General features: G+C 49.3%; 1 protein-coding gene across 1 annotated transcript in view; it reads left to right on the plus strand.

The window, feature by feature from the left end:
* Positions 1 to 9959, plus strand: part of rab15 (RAB15, member RAS oncogene family) — a 33206-nt gene extending 23247 nt beyond the window's left edge. Inside the window, exons 4-6 of the mRNA XM_064991676.1 lie at positions 1333 to 1410; positions 2266 to 2421; positions 8277 to 9959. Coding sequence (XP_064847748.1) covers positions 1333 to 1410; positions 2266 to 2421; positions 8277 to 8435 — 393 coding nt within the window. The 3' untranslated portion in view covers positions 8436 to 9959. The remainder of the gene's footprint in view (positions 1 to 1332; positions 1411 to 2265; positions 2422 to 8276) is intronic.
* Positions 9960 to 23825: the final 13866 nt, after the last annotated feature.

Raw genomic sequence — 23825 nt, forward strand, 5'->3', positions numbered from 1 at the left:
TCCTGGTGCTAGTTAGTGTCATAGTAACAGTTTCCTGGTGCTAGTTAGTGTCATAGTAACAGTCTCCTGGTGCTAGTTAGTGTCATAGTAACAGTTTCCTGGTGCTAGTTAGTGTCATAGTAACAGTTTCCTGGTGCTAGTTAGTGTCATAGTAACAGTTTCCTGGTGCTAGTTAGTGTCATAGTAACAGTTTCCTGGTGCTAGTTAGTGTCATAGTAACAGTTTCCTGGTGCTAGTTAGTGTCATAGTAACAGTTTCCTGGTGCTAGTTAGTGTCATAGTAACAGTTTCCTGGTGCTAGTTAGTGTCATAGTAACAGTTTCCTGGTGCTAGTTAGTGTCATAGTAACAGTCTCCTGGTGCTAGTTAGTGTCATAGTAACAGTTTCCTGGTGCTAGTTAGTGTCATAGTAACAGTCTCCTGGTGCTAGTTAGTGTCATAGTAACAGTTTCCTGGTGATAGTTTTATTTAATTGTTTTACCTTCGATCCAGCAACCTTTCGGTTACTGGCCAACACTCCAACCACTAGGCTACCTGCCGTCCCTACACTCCAACCACTAGGCTACCTGCCGTCCCTACACTCTAACCACTAGGCTACCTGCCGTCCCTACACTCTAACCACTAGGCTACCTGCCGTCCCTACACTCTAACCACTAGGCTACCTGCCGTCCCTACACTCTAACCACTAGGCTACCTGCCGTCCCTACACTCTAACCACTAGGCTACCTGCCGTCCCTACACTCTAACCACTAGGCTACCTGCCGTCCCTACACTCCAACCACTAGGCTACCTGCCGTCCCTACACTCCAACCACTAGGCTACCTGCCGTCCCTACACTCCAACCACTAGGCTACCTGCCGTCCCTACACTCCAACCACTAGGCTACCTGCCGTCCCTACACTCTAACCACTAGGCTACCTGCCGTCCCTACACTCTAACCACTAGGCTACCTGCCGTCCCTACACTCCAACCACTAGGCTACCTGCCGTCCCTACACTCTAACCACTAGGCTACCTGCCGTCCCTACACTCTAACCACTAGGCTACCTGCCGTCCCTACACTCCAACCACTAGGCTACCTGCCGTCCCTACACTCCAACCACTAGGCTACCTGCCGTCCCTACACTCTAACCACTAGGCTACCTGCCGTCCCTACACTCTAACCACTAGGCTACCTGCCGTCCCTACACTCTAACCACTCTTTTCCTTTCCCTTCTTTCCCCTTCCCTTCTTTCCCTTCCCTTCTTTCCCTTCCCTTCTTTCCCTCCCCTTCCCATCCCTCATCTCCTTCCTTCCTCTCCCCTCCCCTCTCCTTTCCGTTTCTCCTCTCTTCAGGGAATCTTCCTGGTTTACGACATCACAAGTGAGCGATCCTTCCAGCACATCATGAAGTGGGCCAGCGATGTGGACGAGGTGAGATCAAGGGAGTTGGGGGTTAGAGGTTCAGGCTAAAATGTTTTATAACGGCACAGGTGCTTTTGTCAAATCATACGGAATGACTCTGTCTCGCTTTCTCTTCCCTCTCGGTCTCCCTCCCTCCCTCCCCATCTCCATCCATCTCCCTCTCCCCCGCTCTATCCCTCCCTATCTCCCTCCCTCCCTCACCCTCTCTCCCCCTCCCTCACCCCTCTCCCCCCCGCTCTATCCCTCCCCCTCTTAATTCCTCCCTCCCTCCCCCCTCTCTCTCTCTCTCTCTCCCTCCCTCCCTCCCCATCTCCCTCCCTCCCTCTCTCTCTCTCTCTCCCACCCTCCCTCCCTCTCTCTCTCTCTCTCTCTCCCTCCCCATCTCCCTCCCTCTCTCTCTCTCCCTCCCTCCCTCCCTCTCTCTCTCTCTCTCCCCCTCCCCCTCCCTCCCTCCCTCCCTCCCCATCTCCCCCTCCCTCCCTCCCTCCCTCCCCCCCCCCTCCCTCCCTCCCTCCCTCCCCATCTCCCTCCCTCCCCTCTCTCTCCCTCCCTCCCTCTCTCTCTCTCTCCCTCCCTCCCTCCCTCCCTCCCTCCCTCCCTCCCTCCCTCCCTCCCTCCCTCCCTCCCTCCCTCCCTCCCTCCCTCCCTCCCTCCCTCCCTCCCCATCTCCCTCCCTCCCTCCCTCCCCCCCCCTCCCTCCCTCCCTCCCTCCCTCCCCATCTCCCTCCCTCCCTCTCTCTCCCTCCCTCCCTCCCTCCCTCCCCATCTCCCTCTCCCTCCCTCTCCCTCCCTCCCTCCCTCCCGCCCTCCCTCCCTCCCCATCTCCCCCCTCCCTCCCTCCCTCCCTCCCTCCCTCCCCCTCAGTATGCTCCTGATAACATCCAGAGGATCCTCATAGGGAACAAGTCAGACGAGGAGGAGAAGAGGCAGGTTGCTACAGAACAGGGCAACAAGCTGGCCAGGGATTATGGGATGGACTTCTTTGAGACAAGTGCCTCCGCCAACCATAACATCACAGAGGTGAGTGGCTGACAGCTCCTGAACAAACACTGTGTATGGTCGCCTGTCTGTCACAGGCCAACGCCAAGCACCACGGCCGGACGACTGGTACGCAAACTATTAATGAGGGTTAATGGAACAACATTTCATCCTGAGTCACTTTGTCTTAGGCTGTATCTCCCAGAGTCCAAGTGATATACACAGTGATATATACAGTGATATACACAGTGATATACACAGTGATATATACAGTGATATATACAGTGATATACACAGTGATATATATATACAGTGATATGCACAGTGATATACACAGTGATATACACAGTGATATACACAGTGATATATACAGTGATATACACAGTGATATATACAGTGATATATACAGTGATATACACAGTGATATATACAGTGATATATACAGTGATATACACAGTGATATATACAGTGATATACACAGTGATATACACAGTGATATACACAGTGATATACACAGTGATATACACAGTGATATATACAGTGATATACACAGTGATATACACAGTGATATACACAGTGATATACACAGTGATATATACAGTGATATACACAGTGATATATACAGTGATATACACAGTGATATACACAGTGATATATACAGTGATATACACAGTGATATATACAGTTCTATATACAGTGATATACACAGTGATATATACAGTGATATACACAGTGATATACACAGTGATATATACAGTGATATACACAGTGATATATACAGTGATATACACAGTTCTATATACAGTGATATACACAGTTCTATATACAGTGATATATACAGTGATATACACAGTTCTATATACAGTGATATACACAGTTCTATATACAGTGATATACACAGTTCTATATACAGTGATATATACAGTGATATACACAGTTCTATATACAGTGATATACACAGTTCTATATACAGTGATATATACAGTGATATACACAGTTCTATATACAGTGATATACACAGTGATATATACAGTGATATATACAGTGACATACACAGTTCTATATACAGTGATATATACAGTGATATACACAGTGATATACACAGTGATATACACAGCTCTATATACAGTGATATACACAGTGATATATACAGTGATATATACAGTGATATACACAGTGATATACACAGTGATATACTCAGTGATATATACAGTGATATATACAGTGATATACACAGTGATATACACAGTGATATATACAGTGATATACACAGTGATATATACAGTGATATATATATATATATATATAGAGAGAGAGAGTATCAGTCAAAAGTTTGGATACACCTACTTATCTGAGGGTTTATTTTGACGATTTTCTACATATGTGAGATTCTTCAAAGTAGCCCACCTTTTCCTTGATGACAGCTTTGCACATTCTTGTTTAACAATTGTTTTGGTTACTACATGATTCCATATGTGTTATTTCATAGTTTTGATGTCTTCACTATTATTCTACAATGTAGAAAATAGTAAAAAATTAAGAAAAACCCTTTAATGAGTAGGTGTGTCCAAACTTTTGACTGCTACTGTACATATATACACACGACTGTTCAAAAGTTTGGGGTCACATAGAAATGTCCTTGTTTTCCATGAAAACATACATGAAATGAGTTTCAAAATGAATAGGAAATATAGTCAAGATGTTGGTTATAAATAATGATTTTTTTATTGAAATAATAATTGTGTCCTTCAAACTTTGCTTTTGTCAAAGAATCCTCCATTTGCAGCGATTACAGCCTTGCAGACCTTTGGTATTCTAGTTGTCAATGTGTTGAGGTAATCTGAAGAGATTTCACCCCATGCTTCCTGAAGCACCTCCCACAAGTTGGATTGGTTTAATGGGCACTTCTTACGTATCCTACGGTCAAGCTGCTCCCACAACAGCTCCATAGGTTTGAGATCTGGTGACTGTGCTGACCACTCCTTGTTCCAGTGTCTGTATTCTTTTGCCCATCTTAATCTTTTCTTTGTATTGGCCAGTCTGAGATATGGCTTTTCCTTTGCAACTCTTCCTGGAAGGCCAGCATCCCGGAGTCGCCTCTTCACTGTTGACGTTGAGACTGCTGTTTTTCCACTCCTCGTTCTATTTTGGTTAGAGCCAGTTTGCGCTGTTCTGTGAAGGGAGTAGTACACAGAGTTGTACGAGATCTTCAGTTTCTTGGCAATTTCGCTCATGGAATAGCTTTCATTTCTCAGAACAATAATAGACTGACGAGTTTCAGAAGAAAGGTCTTTGTTTCTGGCCATTTTGAGCCTGTAATTGAACCCACAAATGCTAATGCGCCATAAACTCAACTAGTCTAAAGAAGGACAGTTTTATTGCTTCTTTAATCAGCACAACAGTTTTAAGCTGTACTAATATAATTGCAAAAGGGTTTTCTAATGATCAATTCGCCTTTTAAAATTATAAACTTGGATTAGCTAACACAACGTGCCATTGGAACACAGGAGTGATGGTTGCAGATAATGGGCCTCTGTACGCCTATGTAGATATTCCATAAAAGATCTGCCGTTTCCAGCTACAATAGTCATTTACAACATTAACAATGTCTACACTGTCACGTTCTGACCTTAGTTCTTTTGTTATGTCTTTGTTTTAGTATGGTCAGGGCGTGAGTTGGGTGGGTAGTCTATGTTCCTTTTTCTATGTGGTGTTTTTGCGTTTGGCCTGGTATGGTTCTCAGTCAGAGGCAGGTGTCGTTAGTTTTCTCTGATTGAGAATCATACTTAGGTAGCCTTTTCCCACCAGTGTGGTGGGTGATTATTTTCTGTGTCTGTGTGTTCCACACGGAACTGTTTCGTTTTTTGTTATTCCACGTTGTTATTTAGTATTTTTCTGTGTTCAATTAAAAGAATCATGAACGTGTACCACGCTGCGCTTTGGTCCTCCAATCCTTCATACTCAGAGGAGGAAGAAGACTGTTACATACACTGTATTTCTGATCAATTTTATGTTATTTTAATAGACAAAAATGTGTTTTTCTTGAAAAAACAAGGACATTTCTAAGTGACCCCAAACTTTTGACCGGTAGTGTACAGGGCATTTGGAAAGAATTTCAGACCCCTTCACTTATTCATTATATTGTTACGTTACAGCCTTATTCTAAAATGGATTCAATTAAATAAAAATCCTCATCAATCTATGAGATGGGTATCCCAGAATGACAAAGAAAAAACAGGTTTATAGAAATGTTTGCAAATGTATAAATAAAAAAACAGCAATACCTTATTTACATAAGTATTCAGACCCTTTGCTATGAGACTCAAAATAGAGCTCAGGTGCATCCTGTTTCCATTGATCATCCTTGAGATGTTTCTACAACTTGATTGGAGCCCACCTGTGGTAAATTCAATTGATTAGACATGATTTGAAAAGGCACACACCTGTCTATATAAGCAAAAACCAGGCCATGAGGTCGAAGAAATTATCCTTAGAGCTCTGAGACGGGATTGTGTCGAGGCACAGATCTGGAGAAGGGTACCAAAACATTTCTGCAGCATTGAAGGTCCCCAAGAACACAATGGCCTCCATAATTCTTAAATGGAAGAAGTTTGGAACCACCAAGACTCTTCCTAGAGCTGGACGCCCAGCCAAACTGAGCAATTGGGGGAGAAGGGCCTTGATCAGGGAGGTGACTAAGAACCCGATGGTCACTCTCCAGAGTTCCTCTGTGGAGATGGGAGAACCTTCCAGAAGGAAAACCATCTCTGCAGCATTCCACCAATCAGGCCTTTATGGTAGAAGGCGAGGTCATTACAGGTGCATCAAAGCTGGCACTGAGAGGATGAAAACAGCTTCTATCTCAAGGCCATCAGATTGTTAAATAACCATCACTAGCACATAGAGGCTGCTGCCCTATATACAGTGCCTTGCGAAAGTATTCGGCCCCCTTGAACTTTGCGACTTTGCGAAAAATTTCAGTCTCTCGATGTGCAAAACTGATAGAGACATACCCCAAGCGACTTATAGCTGTAATCGCAGCAAAAGGTGGCGCTACAAAGTATTAACTTAAAGGGGCTGAACAATTTTTCAGTTTTTGATTTGTTAAAAAAGTTTGAAATATCCAATAAATGTCGTTCCACTTCATGATTGTGTCCCACTTGTTGTTGATTCTTCACAAAAAAATACAGTTTTATATCTTTACGTTTGAAATCTGAAATGTGGCAAAAGGTCGCTAAGTTCAAGGGGGCCGAATACTTTCGCAAGGCACTGTACATAGACTTAAAATCACTGGCCACTTTTATTTATTTATTTTATTTTATTTCACCTTTATTTAACCAGGTAGGCTAGTTGAGAACACGTTCTCATTTACAACTGCGACCTGGCCAAGATAAAGCATAGCAGTGTGAACAGACAACAACACAGAGTTACATATGGAGTAAACAATAAACAAGTCAATAACACAGTAGGAAAAAAAGGAAAAAAGAGTCTATATACATTATGCGCAAAAGGCATGAGGACGTAGGCGAATAATTACAATTTGTATTCTATTCTACTGTATCTTAGTCTATGCCACTCTGACATCGGCTCGTCCAAATATTTATATATTCTTAATTCCATTCTTTTACTTTAGATTTGTGTGTATTGTTGTGAAATTGTTAGATATTACTTGTTAGATATTACTGTTGGAGCTAGAAACACAAATATTTCGCTACACTGCAATAACATCTGCTAACACGTGCATGTGACCAATACAATTTGATTTGATTTGAGTGGCCAGACGGAAGCCACTCCTCAGTAAAATGCACGAAAGCCCACTTGGAGTTTGCCAAAAGTCACCTAAAGACTCTCAGACCATGAGAAACCAGATTCTCTGATCTGATTCAGGCTTGGCCTGAATGCCAAGCGTCACGTCTGGAGGAAACCTGGGACCATCCCTATGGTGGTAGCAGCATCATGCTGTAGGGATGTTTTTCAGCGGCAGGGACTGGGAGACTAGTCAGGATCGAGGCAAAGATGAACGGCGCAAAGTACAGAGAGATCCTTGATGAAAACCTGCTCCAGAGCGCTCAGGACCTCAGACTGGGGCAAAGGTTCACCTTCCAACAGGACAATGACCCTCGGCACACAGACAAGACAACACAGGAGTGGCTTCGAGACAAGTCTCTGAATGTCCTTGAGTGGCCCAGCCAGAGCCCGGACTTGAATATGATCGAACATCTCTGAAGACACCTGAAAATAGCTGTGCAGTGACACTCCCCATCCAACCTGACAGAGCTTGAGAGGATCTGCAGAGAAGAATGGGAGAAACTCCCCAAATACAGGTGCGCCAAGCTTGAAGCTTCATACCCAATGAAACTCAAGGCTGTAATCGCTGCTAAAGGTGCTTCAACAAAGTACTGAGTAAAGGGGCTGAATACTTATGTAAATGTAATATATGTTTTTCATTTTTTATAAATTTTGCAAACATTTCTAAAAACCTGTTTTTGCTTTGTCATTATGGGGTATTGTGTGTAGATTGATGAGGGGGGGAAAAACAATTTAATCCATTTTAGAATAGTCAAGGGGTCTGAATACTTTCTGAAGGCACTGTATACAGTTATATATCCAGGCTGTATCACATCCGGCCGTGATCGGGAGTCCCAGAGGGCGGCGCACAATTGGCCCAGTGAGTCCGGGTTTGGCCGGTGTCGGCCATCATTGTAAATAATAATTTGTTCTTAACTGACTCGCTTAGTTAAATAAAGGTTACATTTAAAATATATATACAGTGATATATATATATATATATACAGTGATATATATACATAAAACAGATTTGCACTAACAGTTAAATTAGTCTTCAGCATTTCACTTCTCTGTTTTCCTTGTGTCATGTTGCCACCCCTCCACCCCAGTCCTTCACGCGATTGGCTGAGCAGGTCCTGGCAGCCAATAAGAAGGACCTGGACCTCCTGAGGGCGTCGGTCACAGACGAGCTCAACCTCGCCGCCCTGGAGGAGGAGGAGGGCATCACAGACGGGGCCGCCGCCTCACAGAAGGGCTGCTGGTGTTAAGGGCTGGGCCTGGTCAAAAGTAGTGCACTATGTAGGGAATAGGGTGAAAGAAAGTAGTGCCCTATGTAGGGAATAGGGTGAGAAAAGTAGTGCCCTATGTAGGGAATAGGGTGAGAAAAGTAGTGCCCTATGTAGGGAATAGGGTGAAAAAAGTAGTGTCCTATGTAGGGAATAGGGTGAGAAAAGTAGTGCCCTATGTAGCGAATACGGTGAGAAAAGTAATGCCCTATGTAGGGAATACGGTGAGAAAAGTAGTGCCCTATGTAGGGATTAGGGTGAAAAAAGTAGTGCCCTATGTAGGGAATAGGGTGAGAAAAGTAGTGCCCTATGTAGGGAATAGGGTGAAAAAAGTAGTGTCCTATGTAGGGAATAGGGTGAGAAAAGTAGTGTCCTATGTAGGGAATAGGGTGAGAAAAGTAGTGCCCTATGTAGGGAATAGGGTGCCACTTCTTATGTAAGGACTGGGTCTGGGTTGCGTCTCAAAACACACCCTAATTCCCTATGCGAGATCTGGTTTAAAGTAGTGCACTTTGTAGGGAACAGGGTGGAGGGTGACACTTCTCTTCTTCATGTTAGAACCTGATGAACGTAGCCGATTGCCTTTCCACCATCATAGGTGGTCTACTGGCATTTGATAGTTTTTTTAAAGTGTATTTTTCATTGTAGTTGTTAGATTTTGCCACAAGAGTGTGCTGCTGATACATGCTGCGTTATATACAAAGCTTTCAGTATTTAGAGTACACCGCAGGGCTGTTGATAAAGTGGTCACGACCCATTACACTGTTCTGCTGTAATGCATCTCCAATGAACCACCGTTCGTTCCCTTTATAGGACACTGCTCGGCTAAGCTCAGACCTACTGCGCCACAGGGAATACACTGTTTGTGGCGCAGACAATGTTCCATTTAGTTTCAGCCTCGTCATTTTGTTTCTCGAGGCAACTTTCAATGACAATGTACATAATACTCCCGAGTTTAATTTAACGTATTACCATTACAGGCCTGTATAAAGTGTTGACATTTTTGAATGGTCTTAAAATATTCCCTCTATGGTTCTATCTACGATGACGTATTTTGTTTTCTTCTGTCATGTTGTCCAGACGAGCAACGGACCAGCGAGAGATCTGCATGTGTCCGCACTTCAAGCCGCATATTTTGATTTTCTTGCAACTTCAATGAAGTTAATTATTCAACTGGTCATTTATTAAACACTTAATTAAGCATTTGACCAGAGTGGTCTGACATGATTATTTTTCACCTGGGCTATTCTCTCTACGACTGACACAATGTTAATAGTGCTACCATCAACAAAAACTCGTGTTTATGTGTGCAAGTGATAATATGGTATGTAGTATTGAATGAAATGCTGGACTATGATTTCTAGATACAGATGAAATGTATGTCTGTTTTGTTTGATGATGGGGGTGCGAGGGGGTACGTTTTGAATTGCATTTGGTGGATATATATAACGTGCAACATTGTAATTATTTCACATGTTTATTGAATAAATGCTTGAATATGAATGACTCATCGTGCTGCAGTGACTTTATGAAATAGCAAGGGTTCAATTGTAACGACACACGACGGAACAATAAAGTTTGAAATGAATTGAATTCCAGGCCACAGCGCCTGCTGCTTTTCATTACGGATGTTTTTATATCTGTCCCGGGTTCAGGGACTAATTTAAACCTGGGTGAAAATGAAAAGCCAGCAGGACTGCGGTCCCCCGCTGTGTTGGAGAGGAGTCAGGAATAGAATGTGCGTCACAGTTGTAGTATTGATTTCTACCACGAGGTTGTAGAGTTGGATCACTCGTGTTTCACAGCACATGATCTCTTTACATCCGTGTCACTGTCGAATACCTGAAATAATCTGAAAGTCAAAATAACTGTATGACTGTTGACTGTTTGTGTCACAAGTACACGTAGTTCTATGAGGACTTTTCCTAAAAAAACGTTTTAAACTGTTGTCTTTTATCATGACAAATCTACTGATCGTGATGATTACAAGCGATCTATCATTGCTCAGCCCGAGGTGACAGTGAGGATGAATCTGCATAATGTTGAAAATGGATTATGTGGATGTGTTGCTGTGACATCTGGTTTACTGAAACTGGCAGCTCTGGACATAGAACTGGAGCGAACAGAACGGACTTGGAACCTCTAACCATGACAATTTGACTAGTAGACTCATGGCTACACTCGCATTGGCTGCCTAGTATTGGGATGCAATCGTTTCAATTTCATATAGTTGGCTATGGTGAGAGGCAACAGTTGGTTTCTGCTAACCTGCTAGCAACCTGTTTTACTGTATAATTTAGCTTGATCAATAACTGCTGTGTCTTGGTCAAATTTAAAGAGGAGTTGAGTAAATAACTAAGCCACTAAAGTCTGGTTGCGAACAACTGGTCTCCATCTCCCTCACACAGTTTTACGCCACTCAGTTTCTCCACAGATGGACGAGCCCACGTGGATGATGCCGAGAGTGTACAAAGCTGTCGTCAAGGCAAAGGGTGGCTATTTTGACGAATCTGAAATATAACATACATTTAGATTTGTTTAACATTTTTTGGGTTACTACATGTTTCAATATGTGTTGTTTAATAGTTTTGATGTCTATTATTCTCCAACGCAGAAAAAAAATAAAGAAAAACCCTTGAATGATGAGATGTGTCCTAACTTTTGACTGGTACTGTAGACCATATTCAAGGGTTTTTCTTTATTTTTACTATTTTTCACATTTACTATTTTTCACATGTATGTATGTATGCATATATATATATATATATATATATATATATATATATATATATATATATATATATATACATTAAAATACAAAAACACAGTCATGGGAAGCACACAAAACTGTCTATATAAGGTCCCACAGTTGACAGTGCATGTCAGAGCAAAAACCAAGCCATGAGGTCGAAGGAATTGTCCGTAGAGCAATTTGGAACCACCAAGACTCTTCCTAGAGCTGGCCGTCCGGCCAAACTGAGCAATCGGGGGAGAAGGGCCTTGGTCAGAGAGGTGACCAACAACCGGATGGTCACTCTGACTGAGCTCTAGAGTTCCTCTGTGGAGATGGGAGAATCTTCCAGAATGACAACCATCTCTGCAGCACTCCACCAATCAGGCCTTTATGGTAGAGTGGCCAGACAGAAGCCACTTATTTAAAGGCACATGACAGCCCACTTGGAGTTTGCCAAAAGCCACATAAAGACTATCAGACCATGAGAAACAAGATTTTCTGGTTTGATAAAACCAAGATTAAAATCTTTGGTCTTAATGCCAAGTGTCATATCTGGAGGAAACCAGGCACTGTCCCTACAGTGAAGCATGGTGGTGGCAGCATTATGCTGTGGGGATGTTTTTCAGCGGCAGGGACTGGGAGACTAGTCAGGATCGAGGCAAAGATGAACAGAACAAAGTACAGAGAGATCCTTGATGAAAACCTGCTCCAGAGCGCTCAGGTCCTCAGACTGGGGAGATGGTTTACTTTCCGGTGATGCGTTGTGCAGACCTCACTACCCTCTGGAGAGCCTTACGGTTGTGGGCGGAGCAGTTGCCGTACCAGGCGGTGATATAGCCCGACAGGATGCTCTCGATTGTGCATCTGTAGAAGTTTGTGAGTGCTTTTGGTGACAAAATTGTGGGTATGACTCTGTAGATGGTGAGAGATGGGTTGTGGGTATGACTCTATAGAAGGTGAGAGGTGGATTGTGGGTATGACTCTGTAGAAGGGGAGAGGTGGATTGTGTGTATGACTAAGTAGAAGGTGAGTGGTGGATTGCGGGTATGACTATAGAAGGTGAGAGGTGGATTGTGGGTATGAATCTGTCGAAGGTTGAGAGGTAGAGACCCCCAAGGGGGGGGGGGTTTCAACGTTGTTTCTGTAATGTACGTTATAATATAGGAAACCTCGCTGGTGTAGATGGACGTCACAAGGGGATGGACTCCTACATGTATGTGCTCATCGATGTTGACCTCCAGTGGGTTCATCCCCACCTGGAATTCCTAGGACACACACAAACAAATGCATACCAATGTAGCTCTCCAGAACCAGGGTAAGAGAATGAAGTTGACCAGGGCTGATCTTGAATCAGATCCCCTCTGTCCTTATAATATTGTTCATCATGATCTTACATTTTGCAAAATCTTAGTCTGAAATGTTCTCTTGGGTTAAAGTGAATTGTTATCTTGGGACCTAAATTCATGGCGATGAGCTTCCAAATGTGCTCAGTGAAGTTGATTTCCCTCCAGTGGCCGCCACCACTCTCCAGCCTGGTAATGGACATCCGAGGTTGTCAGGGAGACAGAAAGATGTACTGGCAGACTAGGCAACAGAATCAAATGCAAATGTTGTAGCTAGTGGTGTAATTACCTTGACATGTTCTTTATTCGAAATGGAAAAGTTAAATAAATACAACGAATCAAGCTAATTTATACAGTAAAACAAGTTGCTAGCCAGTTAGCCGAACACTCTGTTGCCTTTCACTATAGACAGCGATCTAAGATTGCTAGCGAGCTACATATTAGCCATCCTATTGCTAGCCTTTTGTTTCAGCACCTTGCTTGCCAGCTATATGGAGCCCACCACCCGGTTACAACATTTGGGAGGCGCACAGCGATGTGGTACAGAGGTCAATTTGGCCTACGTGTCACAGAGTTTCTGATCTAGCATAAATTGTCTCTGAGTCATAGCAACAGTAACTATCGGGTTGAGTTGTGGGAGAGAAGCAGCGAATCAGCATCCAAAACGCCAGATTCATAGGCAGTCAGACAACAGTCTTTCTAGTCATTCTATGGCTCTGGATCTATATCTGTTCATACCATGGCATTGTTGAATAATCCTTTCTGATTGGCTTGAACGACATTCTAGAGTGTGCATTATTTCCCTATAACGCACTTTATATTTGCACGGTAGAATTCAATGGCTCTCGTTCATTTTTACATGTTTTGTTTGAGCTGCTTTTTAAAGCAAAAGTCGAATTGAAAACAGTATTGGTATTATTGGATTCGATTTTAATAATAGCAAGCTAGGATGATGGTTTGGTTAGATAAACTAGCAAGTGTGTTTGCTTGGTTACAACAGCAACTACTGTAGCTATCTCGTATACTTGCTATCAATTTCCACCGGCAAATGTGTTAAATTATAGCCATGGTATAACAGGAATAATCAACACGGGGGTCTTTGCGTTCTCTTGAAAACACTGCCACTCTTGTGGAAGGCACAGGAGGCTGCTGGGTTGAGGATGGCTCATGATAACATCCGGAACAGAACCAATGGAATGGCGTCAAACACCATGTGTCTGATACCATTCCATCCATTCCGCTCCGGCCATTACCACGAGCCCCTTCCTCCCCAATTAAGGCGCCACCAGCCTCCTGTGGTGGAAGGTCGGTTCCACTCTGGTAGAGTGTCGTGGAAGACACCTTACACGTCGTTCATTGTTCTCTATAGAACGCACAGCCCCTCGTTGATTATCCCATGACGCACCCACACTCTCTCTGGTTAAATCCCAATTACATTGACATTTTAATAATATATCAGACACTCTTATCCAGAGAGACTACTGTAGTGAGTCATTTAGCACACTCTCTTATCCAGAGAGACTTACAGTAGTGAGTCATTTAATAGACTCTCTTATCCAGAGAGACTTACAGTAGTGAGTCATTTAATAGACTCTCTTATCCAGAGAGACTTACAGTAGTGAGTCATTTAATAGACTCTCTTATCCAGAGAGACTTACAGTAGTGAGTCATTTAATAGACTCTCTTATCCAGAGAGACTTACAGTAGTGAGTCATTTAGCAGACTCTCTTATCCAGAGACACTACAGTAGTGAGTCATTTAGCAGACTCTCTTATCCAGAGATACTTACAGTAGTGAGTCATTTAATAGACTCTCTTATCCAGAGAGACTTACAGTAGTGAGTCATTTAATAGACTCTCTTATCCAGAGAGACTTACAGTAGTGAGTCATTTAATAGACTCTCTTATCCAGAGAGACTTACAGTAGTGAGTCATTTAGCAGACTCTCTTATCCAGAGACACTACAGTAGTGAGTCATTTAATAGACTCTCTTATCCAGAGAGACTTACAGTAGTGAGTCATTTAATAGACTCTCTTATCTAGAGAGACTTATAGTAGTGAGTCGTCTAATAGACTCTCTTATCCAGAGAGACTTACAGTAGTGAGTCATTTAATAGACTCTCTTATCCAGAGAGACTTACAGTAGTGAGTCATTTAATAGACTCTCTTATCCAGAGAGACTTACAGTAGTGAGTCGTTTAATAGACTCTCTTATCCAGAGAGACTTACAGTAGTGAGTCATTTAATAGACTCTCTTATCCAGAGAGACTTACAGTAGTGAGTCATTTAATAGACTCTCTTATCCAGAGAGACTTACAGTAGTGAGTCATTTAATAGACTCTCTTATCCAGAGAGACTTACAGTAGTGAGTCATTTAATAGACTCTCTTATCCAGAGAGACTTACAGTAGTGAGTCATTTAATAGACTCTCTTATCTAGAGAGACTTACAGTAGTGAGTCATTTAATAGACTCTCTTATCCAGAGAGACTTACAGTAGTGAGTCATTTAATAGACTCTCTTATCCAGAGAGACTTACAGTAGTGAGTCATTTAATAGACTCTCTTATCTAGAGAGACTTACAGTAGTGAGTCGTTTAATAGACTCTCTTATCCAGAGAGACTTACAGTAGTGAGTCATTTAATAGACTCTCTTATCCAGAGAGACTTACAGTAGTGAGTCATTTAATAGACTCTCTTATCCAGAGAGACTTACAGTAGTGAGTCGTTTAATAGACTCTCTTATCCAGAGAGACTTACAGTAGTGAGTCATTTAATAGACTCTCTTATCTAGAGAGACTTACAGTAGTGAGTCATTTAATAGACTCTCTTATCCAGAGAGACTTACAGTAGTGAGTCATTTAATAGACTCTCTTATCCAGAGACTTACAGTAGTGAGTCGTTTAATAGACTCTCTTATCCAGAGAGACTTACAGTAGTGAGTCATTTAATAGACTCTCTTATCCAGAGAGACTTACAGTAGTGAGTCATTTAATAGACTCTCTTATCCAGAGAGACTTACAGTAGTGAGTCATTTAATAGACTCTCTTATCCAGAGAGACTTACAGTAGTGAGTCATTTAATAGACTCTCTTATCCAGAGAGACTTACAGTAGTGAGCGCATACACTTTTCTTTTCTTCGTATTGGTCCCCTGTGTGAATTGAACCAACAATCCTGGAGTTGCGAACGCCATGCTCTACCAACAGAGCCCCACGCAACCAATTATGGTTAGATACATCTCTCCTTCCTCCCAATGTGTGCACTTGTTCACTCCCCTCCACTGATTTGAAATGAGTGGTTATTGTAAAGTGGCTGTTCCACTGGATGTCAGAAGGTGAATTCACCAATTTGTAAGTCGCTCTGGATAAGAGCGTCTGCTAAATGACTTAAATGTAATGTAAATGTATAAAGAAATATGTTGCTTTTAGATTTGTGGGAAGTAGTGAATGAGTGCACACCTCAGGAGAAAGGAGATATTGTTGAGACACACCCTCTCTCTCTCTGGGACGCACACACACACGCACGCACGCACGCTCTGTGTGTGTGTGTGTGTGTGGGGGGGGGAGATTCCTTCCCCCTGTTCAGTCCTCATACCCCACCAACATTCTCTGTCCAGTAACTAATTAAAAACACCCTTCTGCCTGCCTGACCTGAAAAACCCTCTCCCATGCTTCTCTCGCTCACACACACACATACGTTTCAAGTAGGTCCAATTCTGCTTGGTGGTAAGACAGAGGGAAAGCGTAGATGAGAGAGAGAGAGAGAGAGAGAGAGAGAGAGAGAGAGAGAGAGATCCTCCAAAGGGTTATCTATAGAAACCAGAGGAAGAAGACTCTGGCACCCTATTCCCCATTGGCGAGGGAGGCCGATTTTTTTACATTTTCTTCATGAGCATGGCCTTATTTCCATTACAGCATATTGGAATGACTGTCATTCATATTCCATTCACCCAGCTCAATGTAACAGCGATAGGTTTAGGTTACTGTTCTTCATATTCCATTCACCCAGCTCAATGTAACAGCGATAGGTTTAGGTTACTGTCATTCATATTCCATTCACCCAGTTCAATGTAACAGCGATAGGTTTAGCCTACTACATGATACTCTAATTCTCCCTAAACCCATCATGAGGTTGCTACAACCTAGCCTATGTATGAAAGTTTACAATACAGCTGCAGACAGCCTTGCACACTCTGGCCTGCGTTTAGTTGATATCGGGTGTGAAAAAAGAATGGCGCCGGAGGGGATGGCTGCCGTTTTACGGGCTCCTAACCATTTATTATATATATATATATACTGTATATATATTTTTTTGTGTACATAATGTTGATGCTACTGTCTCTTATGACCAAAAAATAGCTTCTGGATATCAGAACAGCGATTACTCACCTCGAACTGGACAAATATTTTTTATTTAATGAGTCTGACGTGAAGGCCCGAAATAAGGAAATACAGTCGGCCGCAAATCACTGTGCCCTGTTGAGAATTCGTAAGTAAATGGGCAACCCGCCTCTACCATTCGTTCTATTGGCCAATGTGAAATCACTTGAGAATAAACTGGATGAGCTCCGTTCGAGACTTTTCTACCAACGGGACATACAAAAACTGTAATATCTTAATATCTTTCACCGAGTCATGGCTGAACGATGACACAGAACACGTTTCCTCAGGATAGCCAGACAAATATGCTCTATGTTATTTGGGCAAAAGGAGAGGAGAGTGAGGAGAGTAGGGTGGAGAGGAGGGGGGCTGAGTGGAGGAAGGAGGGAGGGGGGCTGAGTGGAGGAAGTAGGGAGGAAGGAGGGGGGCTGAGTGGAAGAAGTAGGGAGGAGAGGAGGGAGGGGGCTGAGTGGAGGAAGTAGGGAGGAGAGGAGGGAGGGGGGCTGAGTGGAGGAAGTAGGGAGGAGAGGAGGGAGGGGGCTGAGTGGAGGAAGGAGGGAGGGGGGCTGAGTGGAGGAAGTAGGGAGGAGAGGAGGGAGGGGGGCTGAGTGGAGGAAGGAGGGAGGAGAGGAGGGAGGGGGGCTGAGTGGAGGAAGTAGGGAAGTAGGGAGGAAGGAGGGAGGGGGGGCTGAGTGGAGGAAGTAGGGAGGAGAGGAGGGAGGGGGGCTGAGTGGAGGAAGTAGGGAGGAGAGGAGGGAGGGGGCTGAGTGGAGGAAGTAGGGAGGAAGGAGGGAGGGGGGCTGAGTGGAGGAAGGAGGGAGGAGAGGAGGGAGGGGGGCTGAGTGGAGGAAGGAGGGAGGAGAGGAGGGAGGGGGGCTGAGTGGAGGAAGGAGGGAGGGGGCTGAGTGGAGGAAGTAGGGAGGAAGGAGGGGGCTGAGTGGAAGAAGTAGGGAGGAGAGGAGGGAGGGGGCTGAGTGGAGGAAGTAGGGAAGTAGGGAGGAAGGAGGGAGGGGGCTGAGTGGAGGAAGTAGGGAGGAGAGGAGGGAGGGGGCTGAGTGGAGGAAGTAGGGAGGAAGGAGGGAGGGGGGGCTGAGTGGAGGAAGGAGGGAGGAGAGGAGGGAGGGGGGCTGAGTGGAGGAAGGAGGGAGGGGGCTGAGTGGAGGAAGTAGGGAGGAAGGAGGGGGGCTGAGTGGAAGAAGTAGGGAGGAGAGGAGGGAGGGGGCTGAGTGGAGGAAGTAGGGAGGAGAGGAGGGAGGGGGCTGAGTGGAGGAAGTAGGGAGGAGAGGAGGGAGGGGGCTGAGTGGAGGAAGTAGGGAGGAAGGAGGGAGGGGGCTGAGTGGAGGAAGGAGGGAGGAGAGGAGGGAGGGGGGCTGAGTGGAGGAAGTAGGGAGGAGAGGAGGGAGGGGGCTGAGTGGAGGAAGGAGGGAGGAGAGGAGGGAGGGGGGGCTGAGTGGAGGAAGTAGGGAAGTAGGGAGGAAGGAGGGAGGGGGGCTGAGTGGAGGAAGTAGGGAGGGAGAGGAGGGAGGGGGCTGAGTGGAGGAAGTAGGGGGAGGAGAGGAGGGAGGGGGCTGAGTGGAGGAAGTAGGGAGGAAGGAGGGAGGGGGGGCTGAGTGGAGGAAGGAGGGAGGAGAGGAGGGAGGGGGGCTGAGTGGAGGAAGGAGGGAGGAGAGGAGGGAGGGGGCTGAGTGGAGGAAGGAGGGAGGGGGCTGAGTGGAGGAAGTAGGGAGGAAGGAGGGGGGCTGAGTGGAAGAAGTAGGGAGGAGAGGAGGGAGGGGGGCTGAGTGGAGGAAGTAGGGAAGTAGGGAGGAAGGAGGGAGGGGGGGCTGAGTGGAGGAAGTAGGGAGGAGAGGAGGGAGGGGGCTGAGTGGAGGAAGTAGGGAGGAAGGAGGGAGGGGGGCTGAGTGGAGGAAGGAGGGAGGAGAGGAGGGAGGGGGGGGCTGAGTGGAGGAAGGAGGGAGGGGGCTGAGTGGAGGAAGTAGGGAGGAAGGAGGGGGCTGAGTGGAAGAAGTAGGGGGAGGAGAGGAGGGAGGGGGCTGAGTGGAGGAAGTAGGGAGGAGAGGAGGGAGGGGGCTGAGTGGAGGAAGTAGGGAGGAGAGGAGGGAGGGGGCTGAGTGGAGGAAGGAGGGAGGGGGCTGAGTGGAGGAAGTAGGGAGGGAGAGGAGGGAGGGGGCTGAGTGGAGGAAGGAGGGAGGAGAGGAGGGAGGGGGCTGAGTGGAGGAAGTAGGGAAGTAGGGAGGAAGGAGGGAGGGGGGCTGAGTGGAGGAAGTAGGGAGGAGAGGAGGGAGGGGGCTGAGTGGAGGAAGTAGGGAGGAAGGAGGGAGGGGGGCTGAGTGGAGGAAGGAGGGAGGAGAGGAGGAGGGGGGGGCTGAGTGGAGGAAGGAGGGAGGAGAGGAGGGAGGGGGCTGAGTGGAGGAAGGAGGGTGGAGAGGAAGGAGGGGGCTGAGTGGAGGAAGGAGGGAGGAGAGGAAGGAGGGGGGCTGAGTGGAGGAAGGAGGGAGGAGAGGAAGGATGGGGGCTGAGTGGAGGAAGGAGGGAGGAGAGGAAGGAGGGGGGCTGAGTGGAGGAAGTAGGGAGGAAGGAGGGGGCTGAGTGGAAGAAGGAGGGAGGAGAGGAGGGAGGGGGGGCTGAGTGGAGGAAGGAGGGAGGAGAGGAGGGGGGCTGAGTGGAGGAAGGAGGGGGCTGAGTGGAAGAAGGAGGGAGGAGAGGAGGGAGGGGGGGCTGAGTGGAGGAAGTAGGGAGGAGAGGAGGGAGGGGGCTGAGTGGAGGAAGGAGGGAGGAGAGGAGGGAGGGGGGGCTGAGTGGAGGAAGGAGGGAGGAGAGGAGGGAGGGGGGCTGAGTGGAGGAAGGAAGGAGGGAGGAGAGGAGGGAGGGGGGGCTGAGTGGAGGAAGGAGGGAGGAGAGGAGGGAGGGGGCTGAGTGGAGGAAGGAGGGAGGAAGGAGGGGGGCTGAGTGGAAGAAGGAGGGAGGAGAGGAGGGAGGGGGGCTGAGTGGAGGAAGGAGGGAGGAGAGGAGGGAGGGGGCTGAGTGGAGGAAGGAGGGAGGGAGAGGAGGGAGGGGGGCTGAGTGGAGGAAGGAGGGAGGAGAGGAGGGAGGGGGGCTGAGTGGAGGAAGGAGGGAGGAGAGGAGGGAGGGGGCTGAGTGGAGGAAGGAGGGAGGAGAGGAGGGAGGGGGGGCTGAGTGGAGGAAGGAGGGAGGAGAGGAGGGAGGGGGGCTGAGTGGAGGAAGGAGGGAGGAGAGGAGGGAGGGGGCTGAGTGGAGGAAGGAGGGTGGAGAGGAAGGAGGGGGGCTGAGTGGAGGAAGGAGTGAGGAGAGGAGGGAGGGGGCTGAGTGGAGGAAGTAGGGAGGAAGGAGGGGGCTGAGTGGAAGAAGGAGGGAGGAGAGGAGGGAGGGGGGCTGAGTGGAGGAAGTAGGGGGGCTGAGTGGAGGAAGTAGGGAGGAAGGAGGGGGCTGAGTGGAAGAAGGAGGGAGGAGAGGAGGGAGGGGGCTGAGTGGAGGAAGGAGGGAGGAGAGGAGGGAGGGGGGGGCTGAGTGGAGGAAGGAGGGTGGAGAGGAGGGAGGGGGGCTGAGTGGAGGAAGGAGGGAGGAAGGAGGGAGGGGGCTGAGTGGAGGAAGGAGGGAGGAGAGGAGGGAGGGGGCTGAGTGGAGGAAGTAGGGAGGAAGGAGGGGGCTGAGTGGAAGAAGGAGGGAGGAGAGGAGGGAGGGGGCTGAGTGGAGGAAGGAGGGAGGAGAGGAGGGAGGGGGGCTGAGTGGAGGAAGGAGGGTGGAGAGGAGGGAGGGGGGCTGAGTGGAGGAAGGAGGGAGGAGAGGAGGGAGGGGGGCTGAGTGGAGGAAGGAGGGAGGAGAGGAGGGAGGGGGGCTGAGTGGAGGAAGGAGGGAGGAGAGGAGGGAGGGGGGCTGAGTGGAGGAAGGAGGGAGGAGAGGAGGGAGGGGGGCTGAGTGGAGGAAGGAGGGAGGAGAGGAGGGAGGGGGGCTGAGTGGAGGAAGGAGGGTGGAGAGGAAGGAGGGGGCTGAGTGGAGGAAGGAGGGAGGAGAGGAGGGAGGGGGCTGAGTGGAGGAAGTAGAGAGGAAGGAGGGGGGCTGAGTGGAAGAAGGAGGGAGGAGAGGAGGGGGGGGGCTGAGTGGAGGAAGGAGGGAGGAAGGAGGAGGGGGCTGAGTGGAGGAAGTAGGGGGGCTGAGTGGAGGAAGTAGGGAGGAAGGAGGGGGCTGAGTGGAAGAAGGAGGGAGGAGAGGAGGGAGGGGGCTGAGTGGAGGAAGGAGGGAGGAAGGAGGGGGCTGAGTGGAGGAAGGAGGGGGCTGAGTGGAGGAAGGAGGGAGGAAGGAGGGGGGGCTGAGTGGAGGAAGGAGGGAGGAGGAGGAGGGAGGGGGGCTGAGTGGAGGAAGGAGGGAGGAGAGGAGGGAGGGGGCTGAGTGGAGGAAGGAGGGTGGAGAGGAAGGAGGGGGCTGAGTGGAGGAAGGAGTGAGGAGAGGAGGGAGGGGGCTGAGTGGAGGAAGTAGGGAGGAAGGAGGGGGCTGAGTGGAAGAAGGAGGGAGGAGAGGAGGGGGAGGGGGCTGAGTGGAGGAAGGAGGGGGAGGGAGGAGGGAGGGGGGCTGAGTGGAGGAAGGAGGGAGGAGAGGAGGGAGGGGGGGCTGAGTGGAGGAAGGAGGGAGGAGAGGAGGGAGGGGGGGCTGAGGGGAGGAAGGAGGGAGGAGAGGAGGGAGGGGGGGCTGAGTGGAGGAAGGAGGGAGGAGAGGAGGGAGGGGGGCTGAGTGGAGGAAGGAGGGAGGAGAGGAGGGAGGGGGCTGAGTGGAGGAAGGAGGGAGGAGAGGAGGGAGGGGGCTGAGTGGAGGAAGGAGGGTGGAGAGGAAGGAGGGGGGCTGAGTGGAGGAAGGAGGGAGGAGAGGAGGGAGGGGGCTGAGTGGAGGAAGTAGGGAGGAAGGAGGGGGCTGAGTGGAAGAAGGAGGGAGGAGAGGAGGGAGGGGGCTGAGTGGAGGAAGGAGGGAGGAAGGAGGGGGGCTGAGTGGAGGAAGTAGGGGGGCTGAGTGGAGGAAGTAGGGAGGAAGGAGGGGGCTGAGTGGAAGAAGGAGGGAGGAGAGGAGGGAGGGGGCTGAGTGGAGGAAGGAGGGAGGAAGGAGGGGGCTGAGTGGAGGAAGGAGGGGGCTGAGTGGAGGAGGGAGGGGGCTGAGTGGAGGAAGGAGGGGGCTGAGTGGAGGAAGGAGGGAGGAGAGGAGGGGGCTGAGTGGAGGAAGGAGGGAGGAGAGGAGGGAGGGGGGCTGAGTGGAGGAAGGAGGGAGGAGAGGAGGGAGGGGGGCTGAGTGGAGGAAGGAGGGAGGGGAGAGGAGGGAGGGGGGCTGAGTGGAGGAAGGAGGGAGGAGAGGAGGGAGGGTGGGCTGAGTGGAGGAAGGAGGGAGGAAGGAGGGGGGCTGAGTGGAAGAAGGAGGGAGGAGAGGAGGGAGGGGGCTGAGTGGAGGAAGGAGGGAGGAGAGGAGGGAGGGGGGCTGAGTGGAGGAAGGAGGGAGGAGAGGAGGGAGGGGGGCTGAGTGGAGGAAGGAGGGAGGAGAGGAGGGAGGGGGGCTGAGTGGAGGAAGGAGGGAGGAGAGGAGGGAGGGGGCTGAGTGGAGGAAGGAGGGAGGAGAGGAGGGAGGGGGGCTGAGTGGAGGAAGGAGGGAGGAGAGGAGGGAGGGGGCTGAGTGGAGGAAGGAGGGAGGAGAGGAGGGAGGGGGCTGAGTGGAGGAAGGAGGGTGGAGAGGAAGGAGGGGGGCTGAGTGGAGGAAGGAGGGAGGAGAGGAGGGAGGGGGGCTGAGTGGAGGAAGGAGGGAGGAAGGAGGGGGGCTGAGTGGAGGAAGTAGGGGGGCTGAGTGGAGGAAGTAGGGAGGAAGGAGGGGGGCTGAGTGGAAGAAGGAGGGAGGAGAGGAGGGAGGGGGCTGAGTGGAGGAAGGAGGGAGGAAGGAGGGGGCTGAGTGGAGGAAGGAGGGGGCTGAGTGGAGGAGGGAGGGGGCTGAGTGGAGGAAGGAGGGGGCTGAGTGGAGGAAGTAGGGAGGAAGGAGGGGGGCTGAGTGGAAGAAGGAGGGAGGAGAGGGAGGGAGGGGGCTGAGTGGAGGAAGGAGGGAGGAAGGAGGGGGGCTGAGTGGAGGAAGGAGGGAGGAAGGAGGGGGCTGAGTGGAGGAAGGAGGGAGGAGAGGAGGGAGGGGGCTGAGTGGAGGAAGGAGGGAGGAAGGAGGGGGGCTGAGTGGAAGAAGGAGGGAGGAGAGGAGGGAGGGGGCTGAGTGGAGGAAGGAGGGAGGGAGGGGGCTGAGTGGAGGAAGGAAGGAGGGGAGGAGAGGAGGGAGGGGGGGCTGAGTGAAGGAGGGAGGAGAGGAGGGAGGGGGGCTGAGTGGAGGAAGGAGGGAGGAGAGGAGGGAGGGGGCTGAGTGGAGGAAGGAGGGAGGAAGGAGGGGGCTGAGTGGAAGAAGGAGGGAGGAGAGGAGGGAGGGGGCTGAGTGGAGGAAGGAGGGAGGAGAGGAGGGAGGGGGCTGAGTGGAGGAAGGAGGGAGGGAGAGGAGGGAGGGGGGCTGAGTGGAGGAAGGAGGGAGGAGAGGAGGGAGGGGGGCTGAGTGGAGGAAGGAGGGAGGAGAGGAGGGAGGGGGCTGAGTGGAGGAAGGAGGGAGGAGAGGAGGGAGGGGGGGGCTGAGTGGAGGAAGGAGGGAGGAGAGGAGGGAGGGGGGGGCTGAGTGGAGGAAGGAGGGAGGAGAGGAGGGAGGGGGCTGAGTGGAGGAAGGAGGGTGGAGAGGAAGGAGGGGGCTGAGTGGAGGAAGGAGGGAGGAGAGGAGGGAGGGGGGCTGAGTGGAGGAAGTAGGGAGGAAGGAGGGGGCTGAGTGGAAGAAGGAGGGAGGAGAGGAGGGAGGGGGCTGAGTGGAGGAAGGAGGGAGGAAGGAGGGGGCTGAGTGGAGGAAGTAGGGGGCT

The sequence above is a fragment of the Oncorhynchus masou genome, chromosome 16, assembly GCF_036934945.1.
Source record: "Oncorhynchus masou masou isolate Uvic2021 chromosome 16, UVic_Omas_1.1, whole genome shotgun sequence".
Lineage (NCBI taxonomy): Eukaryota > Metazoa > Chordata > Actinopteri > Salmoniformes > Salmonidae > Oncorhynchus > Oncorhynchus masou.